This window comes from Saccostrea echinata, unplaced genomic scaffold (genome assembly GCF_033153115.1).
Source record: "Saccostrea echinata isolate AGI-Se365-2 ecotype Australia unplaced genomic scaffold, CSIRO_AGI_Sech_v1 ptg000022l, whole genome shotgun sequence".
NCBI classification, from domain to species: Eukaryota; Metazoa; Mollusca; class Bivalvia; order Ostreida; family Ostreidae; genus Saccostrea; species Saccostrea echinata.
In genome coordinates, this window is record NW_026889771.1 from 4,030,134 (window position 1) to 4,046,805 (window position 16,672).

Consider the following 16,672-nt stretch of genomic DNA (forward strand, 5'->3'; position numbering starts at 1 on the left):
TTTATAGATATTTCATATGGTCTAATTTGGACAAAGACAGATTTGAAGTTTACAAAATCTAAATTAATAGAGAAAGAAATTCATGATTTACACATTGCAAGAGTGTTTTAGGCCATTATACTATAAAAGCTCCTTTAGATGCCTCTTTCATCAGAAAATTATCAAAACTACATATTTCAGATGTGGTTTGTCGTACTTCCAATATGAACTAAAATTTAATTATCCTCTGTATTTTAGAAAAGTAGTGTATTATTAAAAGATATTAAAACTTAAATCAAGATTTTTTTGGAAAAAAAAAATCCATATATAGTGGTTTTTATGGTGTTGGGTGACTCAGGCCCCATGCCCAACCTGCTACCTGCAGGATTGGGCTTTTTTGTCAGAGTGTGCCTTCCCTTAGACGATCATTGCATTTTCTATGCTGACAAACTTGATCTGTCTGGATTTTCTGTCTGGGTTTACTCCCATAGCTTTTTCATTTCTCAATAGACAATACTGAACTATTTGGGGGGAGGGGGGGCGAGCTTGATTGGAGATGCCATGGCATATCCACACACCGATGGTCCTTGGGCGTCATGCATCTAGGGACTAAGTCTTTGTCAGTGACAAGTTCTGGCAGCTCAGCCTGGGGTGTTACCGTACCCAGTTTCCTTTCATCACCAAAGGGAGGAAACTGCACAGGACTTGTGGAGAGGCCGTGTACTGGCAGGAGAGACTTAAGCAATTGGCTCTCTGTTTGCATATTGTGCTAGCCAACAGTGGGTCTGTAAGTGAGGGATATAAAGCTACATATGCACAACATACACTTCACACCACGTTACTGCATGTACATCTATAGGGAAATTTTCGCCCCCATTTTATTTTTGCTCCTTTGCCCTACCCTCAATTGGGCAAATTTAAAATGGGGCGAATTCAAAAAATACAGTATAATTTCTTAAAAAGAACAATGACTAGGCAAATTTTAAAACAGGGCAAAATAATTAGAGGGCAAAAATATCCCTTTATACAGTATACACAAGATGCATCACACAACCATTTTGACAAACATGGCCCAACTCTCCACAGAAAGATAAGGAAGTAAAAAAATCAAGAAAAATCAGAAAAGAATTATTGTAAGAGATCAAAACCAACACACAAAGTGTTCTTTCTTCATGTTCAATGATATGTGCAGTGTGATGAACACACCAGGTAAGATGTATGATAAACATGACATAAACAATAACAGAGATAGAACGGATATTTACAAACACAGGTATTTATTTTAAGATTGTGAAGAATACAATCGCCATTCAATATAAGAATTTTCAGGTATTATGTTCAATTCATTAAACTGAAGTTATTTTTCAAATTAACAGAAAATTTCAAATTTAATAATTGTAGACAAATTGGCATTGCAAGTTTGCACAGATCTTTTTAACAAGAGGCCCATGGGCCACAACACTCACTTGAGTAACTTTGGCCTTGCTGTTCTTCACCAGATTTTCCCCCTTGTAATACTTATTGTGGCCACACCCTATCCCCGGGGGTCATAATTTGAACAATTTAGAATCTAAACTACCTCAGGAAGCTTCCATATAATTTTCAACTTTCTGGCTCAGTGGTTTGAGAAGATTTTTAGAGATTTTTCCTATATACATGTATTTTAATGTAAAACTTTGATTCCCTATTGTGCCCCCACCCTACCCCCTGGGACTCTGATTAAATTTTTTTTAGAATCTACGCTATATAAAGAAGCTCCCACATAAGTTTCAGCTTTTCTGGCCCAGTGGTTCTTGAGAAGTAGATTTTTAAAGATTTTTCCTATATATTTCAATGTAAAACTTTGATTCTCTATTGGGGCCAACCTACCCTTAAGGGCCTTGACTTGAACAATTTAGAATCTACACTACCTCAGAACGCTTTCATTGGCCCATGTGAAAATTTCAAAATACAATGTAATTTGAATTAGTATGTTTAAATGTCTTTTTTATTGCTTCATGTAAGATACTGTTATTAAGAAAAACAAACATAAATATAATATCTACAAACTAAATGAATAATAAATAGGACAATGCTATATGACACATAATAACATGCTCAATCAATATCACAGAAAAAATATGTTACAAAAATAAATATATTTTACTCTCTGAAATTAATAATTATTCTTGTTTGTAAAAAACAGATTCAAATTATAATTTTAAAAATCTCAAACTCAAAAAATAGATTCTCTAATAGGTAAATATCTTGCATATCATCATTCTGTATGATCATAAAAATCTAATTTTTTCATCTGAACTACACAGATATAATTCATTCATTTAATATCTGTATCAAATAAGTTTATTTAAGTCAACTAATGTAGCTATTGAAGACAGAGCTCATTTATTTGTGTCTAATAATGAACTGGTTCCAGTAGTTGGTACTAGTTGTACATTTATCTTTGACATTTACAGGTACAGGGTTCCACCAAGTGAACGGAACACTCCAGAAGAAGGGACTCCAGACCTTCTATATTATGTCCCTCCATCTGAGACTCACAAAGTTCCAACAGCCTCAGTCCTTTCATGTTTTGTTCCATACTTACAAGAGAAGTGTACTTAACATCTGAACAACAAGCAATATTAAGTATCTTTAACTTTTTTAAACCTGACAAAAGGTTCTGGAGAATTACAGGGGATAATGAAGCACAACCTTTGAAATTTAAATGCTGTAAAGAACTCAGGTTCCGTGTCATGTGATGAACTGCTAGCTCAAGATTCTGGTTTGTATTCTTTATGCCTGTATCTGCCAACTCAAGTTCTAGTAGGTTTTTCAAGTTTTGAGCTATTTTTGATAGACTTTCTACAGACACACAATAACAGCCATTAACTATAATTAATACTTTTAATTGCTCTGCCTGACATAAGTAAGAGAGCTCTATGTCATCAAACCTAACAGTTCCTGATACATTTAGAAATAAAAGCTGGGGTAAATCTTGACTAAAATTCTTCATTAAACCTGGCTGTACTGCACAGTTTTCTAGCGTTAGTTTCACAAGTGTTGATGGAAAAAGTTTTGGGTTCAGGTTTGTTGTGTTACAGTTTTTCAGGTGTATTTCTTCCAGATTTGGACATCTGTCTTTTAAATCATTCAGCATTGCATCAGATAATGAATGGGCTCCTGACTTTGGTTTCCCTTAAAAAAAATATATATAATACATTTGAAAATACATATACACACTATTTCATTTATCTTTATAATTTATGATACAATGTACATGTACTCTGAGTCTTAATGAACTTTTTTCATTTAAAGTATCATAAATAATCATAATAAATTAATTTAATAAATCTGTCAAAACTTCTCAACTTAATATACTGTCATATTCATTAAATATCATTAAGCATCAGATTGTGGGAAATCTCTAATTTTTATATTTAAATAAATCCCTTACAAACTTTAAAAACAGACACAGGTTTATTTTGCATGCACTTTCCCTTTCCCAACCTTACTCAGCCAGTCTAGCAACTGCTGTGGTCACAGGATGAATCTCAATGAGTAAAACATCCCCTGAGAATTTGGGAAATAGTACTAGAAGTGAATATTGGCATTATCATACTGCTGAAAATTGATTTCCTCAACCTTCAATTTCTACGTACATAAAATAATCTAACTGTGTCTTGGGACAAGCTCTCACCACAGTTAGAATATGTCACATATAGTTGCAATGTAGCAAATCAGAGCGGATCCACTCTGAAATGATTTTGAAGAACACAAAAGGAGTTGCACGGAAAATAACTACCAAATTAATCACAAAAAACCTTTTTCAACTTGTATATATATGCCTTTTACCCCCAAAAAATAATCCATATAGAGATAAAAATTCAACTCATTTTCTCAATGTTTTTTCTCGCTTTGAATTTACGAGGCATGTTGACATTCTGAACTCTCTGGATTATTCCAAGTAAAAATAGATTAGAATCATCTGCCCCTGTTTATTTTGCTATATTGCCAACATACGGAACAAATTCTACCATTAAACGGGGTCCATAGGACAGTATCATTTTAACGACAGAACAGCTAGTTTATCTAGTTTCTAGTCTACACAAAACCTTTGTTTATTTACATTAACAAGAGGCCCATAGCGGTGGTCACCTGAGTTACTTTAGCCCTGTTGTTGTTCAGAAGATTTCAAAAAGATTTTTATATCCCCACAAAAAATTGTAACCCACATTATGGCCCACTCTAACTCTTAGGACCTCTGAATCCACACAACATTGGGATGCTTCTATAACATCGCCTTGCTGTTATGGATATTTATTTTTTTTCTTCCTGCATACATGTACCATACATGCATTATGTAAAATTTAATCCCCACTTCTATAGCCAACTCTAACTAGGGTCCATAATTTAAAAATAATGAACCAACTCAACTTGGGAACTTTGTTTAAAATTGGCCCGGTGGTTCTTGAGAAGACACCAAAAATGTGAAAAGTTTACAGATGAATGGACAAAATGACGGAGGTGCTGGACAATCAGAAAAACTCATTCGAACTCTTAGCTCAGGTAAGCATAAACTAAAATTTAATTACCAGTGTCCATGAAACCTTTGACTTTAATGGAAATTAAACATTCCGACAGATGACTGCGTATCACTTTCCACATCTTCTTCAGATCCAGACGATAATTGAGAAGATCCACATGTCTCCATAGGGAATTGTCACGAACAATTCTTCTCCATTGTCTGCAAACTCTGCAAAACAAAATATCATTTAAAAAACTGTTTGTCAGAGTGTGCATTATATATAATATATTATTGTATATATAATATATATTTGTACCATAGGACTGGCGGTAAATTTAGATTTTGCTTTGATGTTGTTGTGGTGTATTTGCCAGAAGAATCACAGTTTTTAAGTCACGCCCACTTTTTGGCAACAAGCCATACTGTGACAAGACCTTGAGATGAATGAATGATGTTAATTTCCAGACCTTGGCAATGGCTGATGAATGAATGATGTCAACATTTTGAATTTAAAAAATACTAGCATTAACTTGCCAAAACTCGCCTCGTAATTTTTTCCGTATTTTTTCTATGCATTTCCTTATTCAGTAAATAGAGAGGTTGAGATTTTAAACTTGTACGCGTACGTGTACGTGTGCACAAACTTTGACGTACACGTACACTTTTTTTGTCATTTGTCTGTTGAGATTTTAATGACGTGTAACGTGAACGTGTAGACTGTAATCGGTGTCTCTGTTTCAACTATTTAGTAGTTTTGTGACATTAGTTTGACTTTAGTTAGTGAACAAAACATGGTTAAAATAAGTGTTCATGAAACTTTACATCGTAAATAATTAACAGCAATAAGCCAATAACAGTTTCACACATAAATTGACTAGTTTTTATTGAAAAAGCTACAAGTTGACACCTACGTGTAGATGCCTTTTTACAAGTTGTAGGAACGTGTAGAAAACTTATCAACGCAAAAAATGATGACGTAATACGCAAGAAATTTACGGAATTCCCCTACTAGACGTACCCGTACACGTACACGTATGAAATCTCAACCTCTCTAATGATATCTCGAATTCTCGTCATTCTCTTTCTCCAAGTGCATGCAGCAATTGAACATCAGAAGTCCCTGCGTTTTTTTTTTGTTTTTTTGTTTTTTGTTTTTTTTTACTTCATATAGCATTTCAAACTTTCATTAAAATGTCAGAAATCATTTCATAGTGTCTATCAGGGACCTATATTCTAGACAGTATATTTGTCCCTGTTTCTATTCGTCAATTGCCATAAATAAAAATTTCAACGGCGATGTACGTTTTCCATTGACACCCCCCCCCTTTTAAAAATAATGATCTCGAAAGATGAATTTTCTTTCAGAGTTGACAGCATCAGTATAATACATGTAGTTTACATTTCCTTACCCCTGTACCTGACCAAAAAAATCATGTCTTCTGTGTCTTCAACATTTCGAAAGTACAACATTTTCACATGCACCCATTCCGAATTTTTTATCAGTGACTTGCAGCAGCAGCGCCGTAGCAAAATATGATCCTTGCAGATGGAGACAGCTATTCATGATACAGACTCCGGACCGTGGCTTGACACCTTGTAGTAGGCGGTGCTAATTAATAACTTGCTTTTCTGTCATTGGTCCTCTGGTACAAGTAACTTACACAATAGACATTAATTGGCTATCGGTAAATACACTCACAGTTTTTATTCACTCGGGGCTCCGCCCCTCGTGAATGAAAAACTGTGAGTGTCTTTACTGATAGTCAATTAATGTCTATAGTGTAACTATAACATATACCCCAACCTAGTTTTAAATACATGGAGCATATAGCCAGACGTATACTGAATACGAGTTTAAGGTTTTCCCTAGCTTCAAAAATAGGATTTTATTTTAGAAATAGTTACTAACAGACTTGATAAATTTGGAATCTTTTAAAAGATATATGGCCATCTCAAACCAACAAACATTTATAGATGAAAATAATATATAATATCATTTTCTTAGACACCTCATTACCTTCCGATAATGCATAATTCCTTCACAGGTAGGTAACCAAATATTTTCAGCAACAGATTTTCAGGTAAGTCACTTATTTTCTTTCCATTTTCAGATAAAACAGGTGATGGTCCCATATCGGATATCCTTCTTTCTATTTAAAGGTGCGGTTAGCTTGAAATAATTCGCGCATTAATTCATTTCGTCTATATATCGGTTTCTCATGCACATCGGCATTTTTGACGAGCAGGAAAAAAAAACCGGGAAATAGTTCAAACTCAAAAATCCTATTCCGAGAAGGAAAAAAAAGGGCGGGTTAAATCAAGTACTGCCGACTCCCGACTCTCACGGTTTTCTCCATTTCACTGTATACATGGTATAGACTGTTCATACAGACCCCTAGGAAACCATTTCAGTTGGGGGGGGGGGAGGGGGGGTTACAACGTACTATACATTTTCAGTTTATGGCACTACCAATAATTCCTCGACAAGGAAAAAAAACTGTACATGTACTGAATCCGGGATGTTTCGCGCTCATTCTGTTTCGCACTGAGATGGTTCGCGCACGAATGATTCGCGCCAATTTGGGCGCGAAACATCTCGCGTTTTATTTTAAATATTTCATCACATTTTCATCCGTTTTAAATTATTTATCAAATATAATATAAATATTTTGTGTGCTCAAATTCATGACTTAATAACATGCACTACTATAGTTAACGGATCGTACGGTGCCCGTTTGCTCAGCGTGTCTGTTCAACAATTCAACAGTGTTTCATTGAGGATTTAATTGTATAATAAGTTGGAGATCAGAAGGTGAGAATTTAAGTTGATGTGTCGGTTGTCCAAGCCAGCAATAATTACTTAATTAGATGGCGGTATTATAATTATCTACTTATACGTAATTAGCACAGTGTTATAATAATTCAAACTTATGCTATGTATGTATACTTCAAACACAGACATAAATAATTTACGTCTCTGCTTCAAATATAATCTTCTTAAATTAAAAAAAAATGTTCCAAAAATTTCTATATTTACATATATTTAAAATCTAAAATTTTGTTAAATGAACTAAACTCAGTAGCACATTTATATACTTGGAGTGAAACATCGTGGGGCGAACCATCTCAGCGCGAAACAGAATGGGCGCGAAACATCGTGGGGCGAACCATGCATAGGTGCGAAACATCCTGTTACCCATGTACTGTACACACACATGCATACAGATATATGCTTCTGGTGGGGTACTGTACACACACTTGCATTGCATGTGTGTGTACAGTAGGCTACCCCACCAGTAGCATATATCTGTAGCAGCATACAGATATATGCTTTTAGTGGGGTACTGTACACACACATTCACGAGTACAGATATATGCGTTTGGTAGGGCACTGAGCACACACATGTTCTGGTGTATAAGTTGATGTTATTTTGTTTCAAAAACGGGTGCATAAGTTGATGTTATTTTGTTTCAAAAACGGGGATGCGATCGTACCCAACGCCCCCCTCTGGCGATGACCTTGGAATACGAATCGTAAAGTGTGCAAAATGGACCCGGGAAACACCCTGAGGTGGGATGTGCCTCGGAGGAGTTACCATCACCTGTTGACCGGTCACACTCGCCTTCAGCCTTCAGTATTGGTCAGGTAAACGGGGTAATCCTTGGTAAAAATAGTATAAAACTAATGGCCTTACAATTGGAAACATGTCGATCAAAATACGACCGAGTGATAGATTGTAATCAAGGTCTTTATAAAGATCATAGCCTTTGCAAAAAGCTGCATAACAAGATACTGTAGATTCCTTATTTTACGCGAGTACTTTTTATCGCGAAATGACCCAAGGACGTCAATTAAATCGCGAGAATAATAATTCGCGAATGGTTGATTTATTTAGAGATTTTGCATACATTAAAGCACCATAAAAATAAAAGCGAGTAATTTTATTTCGCGAGCGGTGCTTCTCGCGTAATTACGCGATAATTTATTCCTCGCGTATATTTAGGAATCTACAGTAGTTGAAAATCATGTTACATCAACTTATTTGTCAGTAGCCTGCCTCTAGTTAAAAATGAACGCACTCAGAACTTGCTATTGAGTATCGAATCAGCTGGAAAAACATAAACATCATATGCAGGTGATTGTGGAATCCTACTACAGAAACAGGGAAAGTTAACAATGGAAAGAATGCTAAGTCATCCCTTTTGTCACATTGTTTAGTTGTTAGTTGGCCATTAGCGTCTATATATAGTCAGTAAAACATCCAAGTATGAAGCAGATGTGGCAGACTCTGTGGTGTCCTTTATATTGAAATTACTGGTGTATATAGTGAATTGACATTCAGTATGAATGAAAATAACTATTGTTAATTGATAAAACGTAGAACGATTGTAGAAATGTTAAATTAATTGAAAGCCACAGTAAGAGTTTTCTTCTCATGTAGAAGTTTTTGAAAAAAAAAATCTACTTCATAAGAATACAAAAAACAGTTTGGAATATCCATATTTATTAATTAATCAATCTTCATTAACCACCGAATATCGACTTTTAGAATCGAATAGGCTTACATTTATACTTGCGATTGATTTTTAACTCCGCACTACTAACGGAGCGTCATACTCCGATGAAGGCTTATCTAGTGTTATCGATATTAGTATGGGGACGTGGGACAGGTGCTTCCTCGTTGTGCAGGTATTGATAGTGTGGACCTATAATACCGTCTCTGCAGTAGAACTGTGTGTGACAGATAATACGGGTGTACACTGTGGTGATGGGAATCATGTACGCCTCACTAGGATATCAGGAAACGAGGTATGAATAATGTAATACTGATTGCGTTGTTATGTGTTATTGACCTAGCATTAAATTATTATACTGTTTTTGACATTCGTGCAAAATAAACAAATACATTAACACTCAAACATGTAATATTTACAGTAAAGCAATACATAAATTGCATGCACACACTTGTATATCTAAAAATACTTTAATCCTCTTATGGTAGTTAAACATTTATATATATATACCGTATATCAAGTACAATGTAAAGTCATTCACTTGAAACTAAATTATATACAAAGTACTTAACACAAAAAAGCAGTCTTCACATTACATTTGATTACACTTTACTCCTGATCTATAGTATTTAAATGGTAATGATGTTAGACTGTACATGAAATTAAGTGATGAGAGTCTATCTAACAGTCGCGGCAATTTCAGATTTTGGGGGAAGGATCACAGTGCTGAGATTACACCCAAACCCTCCAAATACTAGTATAAATGGACGATAAAACAAACCACAACAATGTTCTTTTTTCCGAACTGAAAAGCCAATTACCATTAAAAAAAAAAGGGGGGGGGGGTTGTTCCAGAATACATACAAATAACATACACATAAGAGGAAGTTCCTATATAGCTGCAGTTGTTTTCTCGTAATCAGACCGACCCTTTCCCCCGCGGCAAAGTTGAAAGGAAGCCTGGAACACTAACATACTGGGCAAATAATAGTGAAAAAATCAGTGAAAAATCAATAGAGATTATACATAAATATCGATCTTTTTCTAACGAATTCATGTAGAATGGACTAAGTAAAACCAACCCTGAGTAAAATAAGTTAACGAATAGTATTTTTTAACACATTCCTCAGGACATATTTGCTAAGCACATACTGAAGTATAGAATTAGTTTATTTGTTGTGAATAATAACTATTCTTAATAATGTTGAAACAGACGAAATCATCTCCCATATCTACTGTAGATGGTTATACAAGCGTATTTTATTAACAAAGTGTCGAATTGAACTGTAGTGCGTTGTGTGTATGAGGGGAGGGGAGGGGACGTGTGTGCTTTTTTGGTCAAATATTTTCCGTATAGTAAAATCTTATTTTTGATTGCCAACCTTTTGGGCCACTGCAACGAACACACCCCTCTTCTGTGATTTATTTAGCTACCGAAGACAGCGAATAGTCAAATTCAGAGTAGATAGAAGAGAGTAAATAAGTTTTTTTCTTCTTCTTTTTTTTAAATAGACAGATAGATAGATAGATAATAAGAAGAATAAATAAATAAAACAGATGTGGACACTTTTGCAAGCCCATTTTTTATGTTAAAGTATGCGTAACTGGGAACTATTTACATTCGGTTTTATATGGTGAATTGATAAATTTTAAACATTCTCCTTCCCTTAAAAGCTATCCACTTTGAGAATAATGAATTCTATACATTGCAGGTTGGACATACTCAAAAGATCGAGACTAATGACAAACAGGGAAGCGTTACCCTGAAAACGCTCAACACCAAACCTCTAGTCCTTGGTAGGTTTTCTATTAGATAACCGATGGTTTCTTGTTCTATGCCGCAAAGCCACGGTTAATTAATGCTTTGTTTTACGTTCCCGGGTGGTAATTTTTCAGGAAAAGCTGAGAGAAAAAAATACACAAGTTCGTCAAAATTTAGCATTTTTTCTCTCTATTTTTCGGAAATATCTGGAATCCATTCGATTTTTAAAGGTTACAGTATTTTGAGTCTTTGAGAGAAAAAGAAACGATTCAAAAATTCCTTGTAGAAAGGGAAAACCTTACAAAAATTAAAACATGTTGTATCTTATAAATGCTATTGTGTGAAAATATCCGCAGGTTTTGACACGAGTACTTTTAGTTCTTGAAAATAACGAATACTAGTACAGAATGTAATAGCTTTCTTTCTCATTAATTTGTCAATATCTTGCTAATTATTAAATGTGGGGTTTTCTTTTTTAAACATGTGTTTGTTTTCTAGTCGGACGGGAGGGAACCTTCTCAAAGAATTAAGGGACGTAAAACAAAGATATTATTTACCACGGCCCAAGTGTTAAATGTCCTTGAAAGTTAAGATATGACGAACAATATGAGATAATCTCTAAGACCGTGCTCACATGACCGTTTTCTCTACGCACCATTCCAGGTGATGAAATATATATATATATATATATATATATATATATATATATATATATATATATATATATATATATATATATATATATATATATATATATATATATATATATATATTTGCAGAGGCGGAGATTCATTTCTTTAAATAAAATATGCGTGTGAAAAACGCTCTTATCTGTAGCTATGATTGGCCAAATGTCAATGTCAATGAGGTGTAATATAAAAACATGTGTTATTATTATAGGTATTACGTATTTTTTATATTTTCTAAAAATTTCGGTAAAATTGATAGGTATGCGAACTCCTGTGGTTCAATTTATCATTCAATTCTCTGCATTTTAAAAAAAAATTGTTCTGTTTTCAACCACAAGTTCCTCTTATCTTCTGTATTAATTAAATTATTATTTGTAAAAGGGGTTATGAAGAAATTAATATAAAAATATTATTAGTATTTTACTTGATTTCTCGACATCCAATACTTGTATATAGTTTGGAAAAATGCACTTTCCTGTGGATTATACGAAGTAATCTTTCAGATGTGGCATAACCGGTATTATATTACGATCAACGGTCTCCCTTAATGTCCATATATGCATTTATCACAAAGAATATGGGCGCATTTGATATGGATTCAGCAGGAATCTGGGCGCACTTGAAAAGTGAAAATGTCATTGATCCGTCACATGATATTTTAGCACTCTTCTATTGATGGATCAGATTCCTATGAAATAAGAAAGTGAAGTATTTAATCTGATTTCCTAAAATATGCACTGAAATATGGCAGGATGAGTCATTTGGTACAAAAATATATAAAAGTTATTTATTTGCGTATCTATGTGCGTGACTTTCGTTCGTAATATCTGTCCTGCTATGGTCAGCAGACCAAAACGTCTGCTTGACTCGACATATAAACCACGAATGATTCGTATACACTATTCCTGCAGATAAGACGCATAATGCGCCCATCTTCTTTGATTAGAATTTCTTCTAAAGATTAAACAATAATATGTGACAAGATACTAGAATCGACATTGATATCACAGTCAGTGTTAAAGTTAATAGCAATTTTTGATTTTGTAAATGTATATTTGATTTCTGCCAAATTCTATGTGATCTTATTTCTTACACACAGATCTGGCCCTAAGGAAGCAACTTCAGCTTAGGGTTAAGATTTTTTCTTGATAAGCCAAAAAAGTTATCAGATTATTATTGAAAGGGAGGGTACAGTAAATTAGCTTTGTTTTGTAATGTATAGTAGATCCCCCCCTTTCTTCCGGGCCTGCAAACAAAATTCGTACATATTTGTTCTGATAGAAAAGTACAAAGAAAATCGAATTGCATTTTTACTTTTCATTTTCAAGTAAGATCTGTTACCTCCAAACAAATATAAGCTATAGATCACAACTTCTATATGTAGTTTAAATTACAGAGGCGGACAACTTTCTGTCAGCGGAAGAATGTGACTACTTCGTAAAGATGGCTACAGAGGAAGGTCTCCAAGAAAGCGAGACTGTGCTCAACCAACCGGAAAGTCAGCGTTTCGTGCTCAGAGACCTTGACGGTAACCGGAAGCTGTCAGTTCGCGAGGTACTCATAAATGCAATATATTGGTAGTTATTGCACAGCGCCATTTCTGAGAACATGCAGTCTCCTAAAATTTCAGATAACTCAAAATATTATTCATGAAGATTCATCCCTCTGTCTTTAAATTACATTATAGTGCTAGTATATTACTTTTACAAGTTTGGAGATTTAGTAATTCATTTCATGAATCTAACTGTAATAGAAGAGATCGTATTTAGAGTACTTTGCTTTAATTACAGATGAGACATACTATCCAAGGTAGCTTTGATGTTTATTTGGATGATGAAGATATATTGAAAATGTTAGTATAAAGTTTTCTAATAACAAACTCTGTCTCTTGTGACATGGTTGAATTCACCACTTTTATAACATTTCTCTGTATTAATTAAAATTATGTTGGACTAAAAGACCAACAATAAAACATGCCTCTCTTTTCTTACTCTTTGTAAACTATGACTTCATTTGAATTAAGTTGTGAATCTTTAAATAATGTATTTAACCAATGAATACAGGCAACACACAGTCGACCACCACACTCTAATTAGAAAAATGCATTTGAGCCACAGGCACTTGTTTCGGTAATAAATTTTTAACCCATAGTATAATAATAACACAAGGTATCTAACTCCGAATTACACGGAGTACCCCCTTCAGCCAGAATCGCACTCATTTACACTTTCAGAGGAAATACACTGACAAACTGTTTATACCTATGTTTTCTACGATAATTTATCTACATAATCATATATGGCATGCTTGTCTTTATTTTCTTTAGTCTCCGTAAACAGCGTCAAAACTCTGCTCGTCGAGTGGAAAAGTCGAATTCAACCATGAAATGGTATGCGCTAATCCCGCACAGAGATTTTGATTGGCTAAAAATCTGTTTCTAAAATTACATCGGATAAACATCGTAATGTTTTCAGGGAAAATCAGACGTAAACAAGTCCTATTTACTCATGCAATATTTAAACACTGGAATTGAATTTTTAAACCCACTCATTTTTTAAATTTTGTTCTCTGTGCGGGATTAGCACATACCATTTCATGGTTGAATTCGACTTTTCCACTCGACGAGCAGAGTTTTGACGCTGTTTACGGAGACTAAAGCATGCCATATATGGTTGTGTAGATAAATTATCGTAGAAAACATAGGTATAAACAGTTTGTCAGTGTATTTCCATGAGTGCGATTCTGGAGGAGGGGGGTACTCCGTGTAATTCGGAGTTAGATACCTTGTGTTATTATTATACTATGGGTTAAAAATTTATTACCGAAACAAGTGCCTGTGATTTGAGCTTCTGGCTCAGGTGAGCAAAACTGTGTCAATTACATGTAGGTACATGTTCTTACCTTTGTCCATTCGGTATTCACAGGTACAAAGAGACGGGACTGGATAAGAACGGGGATGGTAAGCGAGATTATTACTATAATTTAGCTGCTTACACGGTACTATATATAATAAATGACCATTGATCTACAACAATATAATTAAGTATAAATAGTAAATAACAGGAAAGACACATTCATGTACATGACGTATGCCTACTTTCATTCAGTAAATCTCTATACATGGTAGAAATGATCACGGACGACGAGCTGAAAGGCTTCTCCCCCATGATGTTACGAAAAGAAATAGAGAAAATCTTGAAGACTTCTCCAGAAAAACATTCCCGGATGAGTAAACAAGTTTGGTTGTATCCAGACAAGTCAAAAGACAAGGTGTTTGCCACTGTACAGAAACGGTAAGCTTCCATAGAATACTGACAAAAGTTGTTGCGAGGACGTAGGAAAGGGGGGGGGTTAGTTGGTTGCGATCGCATCTCCCTTTTTCGTATTATATCTAAACACATGCATTATTTCTCTGCTTAAAGTAAAGCTGCTAGATTTTGTTTAAAATGACTTAAAGAAAGAACCAGCATCCACCAAACTGAATACCCGACGATTAAAAACAAGCTAGCTCAGAGGAGGGGTAACCTTCCTACCCCCCCCCCCCCCCGAAACCTTTTGACGATCCTTTGTTGATACCAGTCTCTCCCTATACCCCTTATAAACCACTAATTTACTATCACTTCTTTATGAACGTTTCAACACATTATCACAGTAGTAATGTATAGTACAAATAATTTTGGTATGAGGTTGATCAGATCTTGCTTTTATTTCGCGCTGGCTGTTTGCTAAATCCTGCCGATTACATAAATTATTTCCTTAGAGTCCATTTTAATTTAAATTCACTAACTATACATGTATATTTTAATTTGTTTCAATATGTGTTATACTTGTACCTGAGCTCTATTCTTTCAGAGTTGCGGCTATTGTGGGGCTTCCTATAGAATTGATTAAACTCAGCGATTTTCAGGTCAGTGGGTGCTTTAATATGGAGTACAATATAAGATGTTTAAATTTGTCCTCTAGTTTATGGTACATGTATCAATATCAAATTTGTCGTATTTGCAGGTTGTATCTTATGATATCAAGGGCCATTATAATGCTCACTGGGATTCGTCGCGTATAGAAACAAAAGTCCCATGTTGTACACGAGAACGTACCAAGCAGTGTCGCATATGTAGGTATGTGGTGCTTATCAAGAAATCTAAAAAAAAAACCCTCCCCCGATATAATAAATAAGAATTTTTAATTAAATGATTCAGTAATTTACATGTTTACTGATAGTTAGTACATGTAAAATCATAACACCTGTGATACGTGTAAAGTTTTAATTTCATTCCTGCTTTAGGTACATGACGATTCTATTTTATCTGAATGACGTGGAAGGCGGAGGAGAGACGGCATTTCCAGTGGCCAATAATGAAACACTGGATTACAAGGTATATCATCTAATAATCTATTGTTTAAGCACTGTACCACATAATTCAGGCCCGTAGGAAGCAATTTCAGTTTTTTTTTGGGGAGGGGGGGGGGCACAGCCATACATTTTCAGTTGAGGGGGCACTATCAACTACCAAAATTTCCTTGACAAGCAAAAAAAAAAAAAAAAAAAGGTCCTCAGACGTTTTTATTGAGGGGGTACAAGCATATAGTAGCTATGTTTTCTATAGTAATCTATATATCGGCAAAATATACCGGTTCCTACGGCCATGCATATTATAGCTACAAGATTTGTGAAAAAATCAACCTTTTAAATTATGACTAAAAGAATATCACAGTAAGGTTAAATGAAAATTTCTGAAGGTTCAAACGCTAGTTTAATTTTAATGCTACACATTTTTAAAATAGAAATTCAACAGAATCGTCATGTTTTTTTTTCTTTTCTATAAGTCTATGCTGGAGAAAGAAGTGATAGATTTATACAGGAAATGTGAAGATTCCCCCCTTAGGGTGGCCCCTGCCAAGGGCAAGGCCATTATTTGGTACAATCACTTTGTGGATGAGGACACAGGCTGGTTAGGTCCTCTAGATGAATTCACATTCCATGGGGGATGTCCTGTGAAAAGGGGAGTTAAGTGGATAGCCAATTTCTGGGTTAAAACTACAGATCAGAAAATGAAGGACTTGAAAAAGATGCAAAAGTTTTACAAAGAATCAACGAAAAAACAGCCTAAAATTTCTAAAGAAGAATTATAATGTCAACCAGATGTGTTCAGTTTGTCCATTGTTCATTTTACTAAAATTTAATTTATAGAGTAGATAGTTTAATTCTATGCATATATG

The 16,672-nt window shown here is 34.6% G+C and overlaps 2 protein-coding genes across 2 annotated transcripts; one reads left to right on the forward strand and one right to left on the reverse strand.

Moving 5' to 3' along the window:
- Positions 1–2,108: 2,108 nt before the first annotated feature.
- On the reverse strand, positions 2,109–6,719 carry LOC133190797 (F-box/LRR-repeat protein 12-like). The gene is made up of 3 exons (XM_061326484.1): positions 6,504–6,719; positions 4,554–4,714; positions 2,109–3,156 (listed from the first exon to the last, which is right to left on the reverse strand). Exons 1-3 carry the CDS (start codon positions 6,617–6,619, stop codon positions 2,417–2,419), a joined length of 1,017 nt encoding a protein of 338 aa, XP_061182468.1. The 5' UTR covers positions 6,620–6,719; the 3' UTR covers positions 2,109–2,416.
- A 2,370-nt stretch (positions 6,720–9,089) lies between these two features.
- On the forward strand, positions 9,090–16,638 carry LOC133190248 (transmembrane prolyl 4-hydroxylase-like). Its single transcript, XM_061325759.1, has 10 exons — positions 9,090–9,296; positions 10,714–10,798; positions 12,849–13,006; positions 13,243–13,304; positions 14,377–14,411; positions 14,580–14,745; positions 15,305–15,359; positions 15,458–15,570; positions 15,738–15,828; positions 16,280–16,638. Exons 1-10 carry the CDS (start codon positions 9,141–9,143, stop codon positions 16,583–16,585), a joined length of 1,227 nt encoding a protein of 408 aa, XP_061181743.1. The 5' UTR covers positions 9,090–9,140; the 3' UTR covers positions 16,586–16,638.
- The last annotated feature ends 34 nt before the right edge of the window (positions 16,639–16,672 follow it).

Bases quoted from the DNA above. Each gene is read 5' to 3' on its own strand.
- LOC133190797 (XM_061326484.1), bottom strand. From the start codon at position 6,619: ATGGGACCATCACCTGTTTTATCTGAAAATGGAAAGAAAATAAGTGAC. The intron at 4,715-6,503 runs GTAATGAGGTGT...TTTGTTTTGCAG, and splicing joins GAATTATGCATTATCGGAAG to AGTTTGCAGACAATGGAGAA. The intron at 3,157-4,553 runs GTAATTAAATTT...ATTTTTTTTAAG, and splicing joins CAAAGGTTTCATGGACACTG to GGAAACCAAAGTCAGGAGCC.
- LOC133190248 (XM_061325759.1), top strand. From the start codon at position 9,141: ATGGGGACGTGGGACAGGTGCTTCCTCGTTGTGCAGGTATTGATAGTG. The intron at 13,305-14,376 runs GTTAGTATAAAG...CGGTATTCACAG, and splicing joins GATGAAGATATATTGAAAAT to GTACAAAGAGACGGGACTGG. The intron at 14,412-14,579 runs GTAAGCGAGATT...TATACATGGTAG, and splicing joins ACTGGATAAGAACGGGGATG to AAATGATCACGGACGACGAG.